The sequence below is a fragment of the Eulemur rufifrons genome, chromosome 17 (assembly GCF_041146395.1).
Source record: "Eulemur rufifrons isolate Redbay chromosome 17, OSU_ERuf_1, whole genome shotgun sequence".
In the NCBI taxonomy this organism is placed as follows: domain Eukaryota; kingdom Metazoa; phylum Chordata; class Mammalia; order Primates; family Lemuridae; genus Eulemur; species Eulemur rufifrons.
Window position 1 is genome coordinate 70,687,957 of NC_090999.1, and position 7,370 is coordinate 70,695,326.

Sequence of the window (7,370 nt, forward strand, 5' to 3'; positions counted from 1 at the left end):
ATGCTACTCAAGCTCTCATAGTTTAATTTGTTTAGTTCCTCTCTTGGTTTTGGAGGGATAAATTTTAATATCTTCCCATTTTAAAGCTTTGTTTTCAATAATTATAATTTAATAAAAGCTGTTAATATTTAAGAAGTATGGTGCCTCACTCACTGATTACTTTTATGAAAGATTTCCAACTGCTTTTAAATACAAATGCAATCCAAACTCAGAGAACTTATTTATAAAACAGTTCACAACCATTATAGGACTCTGAAGTTGATTTATGAAATAATTGCTAAAAGGTCCAACATTTGTAAAATCTATTGTATCTAGGAGGCAAAAAAAGCAATGTATGCTAGCAAGATGAAATATTAATACATATAAATTTGAATATGAATAAATATCTGTAAATTTTTATGTAAAATATGATAGGGTGTTAGGATACAATTATGAATTATTTGTGTACCAATTCTAAGCACATTTCTGCTTCACAGCTTTCTTAGTCCCATAAAAGCATTGTCTTTACCATGATACTGTACACCAAAATCTGTGTTACTATTATTGCCATGGAAATAAATAATTTTATCTTCATAGATGAAAATTTAAAAATATAGCATTCATATTAATGTTAGATGTTTATCTTTAGCAGAATGAGCTTCCAAAGTTTTCCTTTAATTACATAAAAACCAAATCATTATTGGAATTAATTGCTTTTTCATTGGAAGACCCTGATGGTACTGATATGAAACTGGCATTATTTAACAGTTTGAAAAATTATCCTTCTGCTAATGGGGTGAATTCATTTAAAGCTATCATTTTAGTTTCATATGTGCATAGGAAAATTTGGAATTGAAAATGAGAATAATTCTATTAGAACTGTCATTGAATCTAAATGAAAAATTCGTATTTCACAAAATGTTTTGTTAATAAAACTTCTTCAGCCACGTGTTAAATCACCTTCTTTATCCATAGCCTTCTAAAATAACTGTTAACTTCAGCATGTCTTTTGACATATCACTATGTACCTCTGATGAACAGCAAATGTCAACAATGTGCAAGTTTCATCAACTTTCTTAAGAATTGCACATGCCAGTTTTGATGTCATTGTGCCAGGAGGGTTTATTGGAAAATAAAAAAGTGTTACCAAAAAAAAAAAATCATAAAATGATGGTGACATACACTATATAATAAATGAAAACACCATGGTAGTAAGCATACTTAGACTATTTTCTATGCACTTTATGACTTTACTGTTCAGCCTCTATTTCCTACAGATACTTCAAGTACAACTAATCTGTAATTTCTAATGCTTCCCACTGACACTACCAAAAGGCAGCCTGGTGCCTTCATGCAACTTGCAGGTTGCAGCATGGGCCATGGCAAATCTGGCTAATATACCAAGTGGGTGACAGAACCAGCAGCATCAAATACTTGCCCAACCACCCAATATTGGAAAGAGTTAATTTTAGACACTTGATCCAAGATTACTTCATTTTTCAGGGAATGCTTGTCACATTGTCCCTGCAAGGAAAATTTAATTAACACTAGAAAGGGTTACTGATCAGAATTTCAACAAAAGTGCCAAGGTAATTCAACGTGTTAAACGGCAGTGTTTTCAATAAAATATGCTAGAATAAAGTATTTTTTTTTCTATATGGAGAAAATGAAGGTTGGCCCTTTCCGTGTACAAAAACAATTCATTCAAAATGAATCAAAGACCTAAACATAACAGCTAAACCATAAAATCTGCATAAGAAAACTAAGCACAAAATCTTCATAACATTGAGTTAGGCAATAGTTTCATTGATAGGAACCAAAAAGAATAAACTATAAAAGAAAATAACTAGCAAACTAGACTTAATCAAGACTCAACCCTTTTTTCATCAAAAATACACAGAAAAGAAAATGAAAAGGCAAGCCACCACCAACTGGGAGAAAATCTTTGTAAAATTTATCTAACAAAAAGCTTGTATCAGAATATATAAAGAGCACTTCACTAAATAATAAAACAACCCAATTTATAAAAGGGTACTTCACAAAAGAAGACATACAAATGATTAAAAAGCATATAAAAAGATATTCAAGACAATTGGTCATTATGGAAATGAAAATTAAAGTCACAATGAATGAGATACCATTACACACTCACTAGAATAGACAAAATTAAAAAGATTGACAATACCAACTATTAACAATGTGAAACAATCAAACTCTCACATGTTGCAGACTGGCAGGAAAACAAATGGTGCAGCCACTTTCTAGAGAAATTTGGCAGTTTCTAATATGTACATTTCTAACAAACACTTACCATGTGACCCAGCAATTCTACTCCTAGTTATCTACCCAAAAGAAGTGAAAACATACGTCCACACAAAGATTTGTATGTGATTCCTCAAGACAGCATCATTTATAATAGCTAAGAAAAATAAGAATAATCCAAATGTCCATCAACTATTGACTGGATAAAGTGTGGTAACTTCATGCAATGGAATACTACTTGTAATAAAAAAAAAGAACAAACTATTAATACACACAACATGAATGAATCTCAAAAACATCATGCTATTAAAAGAAGCCAGACACAAAAGACTAGAAACTGTATGATTCCATACATATGAAATTCTAGAAAATAAAAATCCTAAATGACAGAAAGATCAACTGTTGCCTAAGGCAGGAGATAGGAGCAGGAACTGTTTGCAAAGGGGCATGAAGAAAGTTTTAGTATGATGGAAAGTTTATAAAATTTCATTGCATTGAAATTTGTGATCTCATGTCTGTATATATTTACTAAAACTCATTGAATTGTGTACTTCAAAAGGGTAAATTTTATTGTATGTTAATTATATCTAAATAAAGCAGCAGGAGAGAGGGAGAAAAGGAGGGAGAGAAGCATGGCCTGAGTCTGATCATAAGGAAACATCAAATAGACCCAGGTTGAAGTTTAACCTACAGAATGAAAGACCCATACTCCTTAGGACTTCCAAGGACATAATAAACAGGGAAAGAATGAGGAAATGTTCCAGATTAAGGAAGACTTCTAAAATATGACAACTAACTGCAACATATGTTCCTGTATAGAATTCTGGGCCAAAAAGGAAAAGGAAACAAGACTGAGACGGTTTGCAACATCTGGATGGGACCACCAATTCACAATTTGATGGTAGTATTGTGCTACTATTCCTGACTGGGAGAAGTGTATGATGGTTATGTAGGACAGAGTCTCACTTTGGGAAGATGCATACTGGAGTTGTTACTAGTAATGAGGCACCATATCTGAAAAAGTCTATATGCATAAGGAAAAAAAGTGAAGTAACAAATGTAGTAAAATGCTAACAAATGGAGAATGCACATCAAAAGTAATCTCAAACTTATTTAAAATGTAACTAAACAAAATAAATAGATCAATCAATAAACAAAGAAGACATATACTATTTTTATGAATGAAAGACTCAATTCTATACCAAAACTGAGCTAAAAACTTGTATGAAGTCAATTAAGCTTAAACCATTCACTTTCACCCACTTGTTCAAAAATCTTCAATGGCTCCTCATTACCTACCTAATAAGGGGATTACATTAAGTGAGATAATGCTTGTAAAGCACATTACTCATGACCTCTCACAGTAGAAAGTAAATAGCTTTCAGTATCCTTCCTTCCAAAATTCTCAGTCTGGCATTTAAAGGCCTTCAGAATCTAGGCAAAATCTATCTTTTCCTTCTTTTTTATTCATTTATTCATTCAAGACGTATTTATTGAGTGACTTTCCTGCCTCCGTCACTATATTAGTTCCTTGGAAAATATAATGAATAAAATAAATATAATTATCCCATTATGGTGCTTAGATGAAACCATTATACAACTAAACTTGTCATTCACCATTCTGAAACAAGCCTTTCTAAAATAAAGCATTGACTCATTCATTCATTTTCTTATTCAATAAATACTCCTTAACTACATCCCTGGCTATCAGAACTGTACCTAACTATTAAGGCATGGTTCAAAGGCCTAGTCCTCCAAAAAGCTTCCTTGATGATCTCAAGACAAACTGATGACTACTTGTTCTTCTCATATGGTTCTTATCACATACAGCCTTTTTACTGCACTTATGAAATATAACATTTCAGAGCAAAAACAGATCAGGTTTGGTAAATTCCAATGTCTTCAGTATAAAGAGATTAGTAAAGAGTCTAAATGCAATGTACAGAGATTCCTCAAAGAACTAAAAATAGACCTACCATTTGATCCAGCAATCCCACTACTGGGGATTTACCCAAAGGAAAAAAATTAATTTTATCAAAAATACTCTGCACTAGAATGTTTACTGCAGCACAATTCACAATTTCAAAGATGTGGAATCAATCCAAGTGCCCATCAGTTCATGAGTGGATTAATAAAATGTGGTATTTGTACGCCATGGAGTACTACTCAGCCATAAAAAATGAATTAATACTTTTTACAACAACCTGGATGGAACTGGAGACCATCCTTCCAAGTGAAGTATCTCAAGAATGGAAAAATAAATACCACATGTACTCACTATTAAATTGGAACTAACCAATTAGCACTCATGTGCACAGATGGAAGTAAAACTCAATGGAAATAATGCACGTGGTTGCAGGGGCGGGGGTGGGGGGGTGTGGAGAGGATGGTTGAAATCATGCCTAACAGATACAATGTACACACTTATAACTTTGACTCAAGCAGTACAAAAGCAATTCATGTAACCAAAACATTTGTACCCTCATAATATTCTGAAATAAAAAATAAAAAATAAATAATAAAATCACAGTAACAATGCTATGATTAAAATGGGGGGAGGGGAGAAAAGATGCTTGACATCACTAATGGTCAGGGAAGTGCAAATCAAAACCACAGTGAGATATCATCTCATACTTGTTCGAATGACTATAATTTTAAAAAAAAAGGTTAACAAGTGTTGGTGAGGACATAGAGAAAAGGGAACTCTTAAACACTGTTGGTGGAAATGTAAATTGGTAGAACCACTAAGGAAAACAGTATGGAGGTTCCTCAAAAAGTCAGAAATAGAAGTATCATAGGATCTAGCAATGCTACTTTTGAATATATATCCAAAGGTATTTAAATCAGGAAATCAAAGAGATATTTGCACTCCCATGCTCATTGCAGCATTGTTTACAATAACCAAGATTTTAAGCCAAATCTGATTGTCCATTAATGGATAAATGAATAGAGAAATTGTGGTATATATTTAAAAAAAAAAATAGATGCAATGGAGGCAGTGAGATCTATGGCCAAGTAGAGGACACGAGCCCAGTCTAAAAACCTTCAAATTCATATTCTTATTCAAAATGTATGGGCAAAAATGAACACCCTTGTTTCAGTTCTCTAATGCAGATTACTTGAACTCCCACCCCATCACCTCAATTTGTAGATTAGGAAACAAGATCCGGTAGAAAGTGGTTTAGACAGAGCATCTCAAAATTGTGGGCAGAAGCGGAAACAACCTAGCAATGGCAGTTTTCACCTTTATATTAAGCTCTGAGTGATTCAACACAGAACTTCTCAGAGTTGGTGACCAAACATCGCTCAATGATTCAACACCACCCTCCCTCCAGCTGGCTAGACCCTACCGCCCACCCTGTGTAGGGCGGACTGTGTCAATCAGGTGGCGCAGGAGGTGAAGCAGTGACAGGAGCGGGAACCGAAGGTGTCTGCCCGTTAACATGCTTCGATTCCGATCACGCCTTGAGGACGTCAACAGATACAGCCTCACACTGGGCCACCCCGGAGCATCCTCCGCTTCCCCATCCCCTCCTCCCGCTTCACTACTTCAGCAGCCCCGGGGGCAGCCCCGCAGCTGCTGTCCCCAGAACCACCCACGGTCCCCCAGGCTCACCTTGAGACAAGACCAGGACGCAGTAGAAAACCATATAGCAGCGAATGTTATTAAACATCTGACAGCACGGGATCACTATAGAGCCCAGCCCACAGGGCTCCCCCTCCACACTGACTTTTGTTTTGGGTGGCTTCTTGGTAATGGGGAGGATATTGGTTATTTTCTGTTTCTGAAGACCGCCAAACTTTATCAGGGCCGTTGGTAAGTTTGTCAGATACAGAGGCATTTTCTCGGCCTTCCCGGCCTTCCCGGTGTCCTGGGCCTTGCCGGCCTTGGTGCCCTTGGCAGGCCGCACGGGGGCCGGCTCGGACTCCAGTTTCTCTGGATTTTCCTGCCTCGGCCCATGGCGCTCTTCTGCGATTCGGGGCATGGCTCACCCTGGGCGGCCCCGGGCTATGGGTCTGGTGTGTCCCCAGGCCCGTGACGGCCAGCCCTGCCTGAGCCACCCCAAAACCCCGCTGGGCGTCGGCGTCAGCGTCGGAGAACTCGGGGGCGCAGGGGCGCCTTGAACCCAAACCTCCAGAGAACGTTTCTTCTTGGGCAGGAGCCAAACGTCCCCCCAGGGGTTTGACCCTTGCCCTGGAAGAACTTCTAGGCTGTTTTCCTTCTTTGCATCCACGTGGAGAAGGGAGGGGAAAAGCTAGAATTGGATTCTGATAACTGTTAACTCAGAGAGCACGGGAGTAACTTTAATGGAAGTCACATTTAATGCTTACTAATTAGGAAGCGAGGAAAGGAAAATGTGCCAAAGATAGGAAAGTGGAATTGTCCCACAGTTTCTCCAAACTTACTATATTGCGGTGTCTTTCCAACTCCACAGTCTCACTAAAAATTATTTGAAAATTGTTAAGGACCAGGTGAAATTAGAAGACATGTAAACAACATTTTCACCACAACAAAGATTTGGAAGAACAACAGAAATCAGAAAACAATGTCCCAATGAATGCCTTTACATGAAGTGTTTTACACAAAGAAATTATTGTCCTAGAAATTCTATCCCCACCAAAAACAGAAAGGATTATTATTTTCCACTCTAAATGAGGGCATGAGACCTAGAAGATCATTTATTTTCACAGGTATAAAAAATCCTACCAAGAGAAAGGATGTAAGCAAATTGTAGTAGGATATGAAACTTGTGTGTTTTATACAAAAATCTAACTTCTTATTGGTTTTCTTTTATTAGGCTGAAATATAAGCTATTTAGGCCATACATATGGAGAGTGTGACTTTCCAGGAGAGATGAAACTATTTTCTCTCCTATGGATTAAACACTGTATTGCCGAAAACAATTCAGCTGTACAAGTTCTTGTACTGGTTAGAAAGTACTGGCCTGGTAGACCAGGGGGAAAAAACCACTAAGAACCACTGACCTAAAGCCTGAGCTTGACTCAACAGAGCTTTTTGCACTCGAGTGAGTGGAAGTGTAATTTTTCCTATACCAAACGACCTGGTTCGTCAAAGGTACAGTCACCTCATAAGTAAGAGCAATGCCTTACTTTTCCATATTCATCAT

At 36.9% G+C, this 7,370-nt stretch overlaps 1 protein-coding gene across 1 annotated transcript in view; it reads right to left on the reverse strand.

Moving 5' to 3' along the window:
* Positions 1 to 6,227, reverse strand: part of SLCO6A1 (solute carrier organic anion transporter family member 6A1) — a 79,815-nt gene extending 73,588 nt beyond the window's left edge. The window contains exon 1 of the mRNA XM_069492235.1: positions 5,858 to 6,227. Within this exon, the coding sequence (XP_069348336.1) occupies positions 5,858 to 6,227 (370 nt within the window). The remainder of the gene's footprint in view (positions 1 to 5,857) is intronic.
* Between the last annotated feature and the right edge of the window lie 1,143 nt (positions 6,228 to 7,370).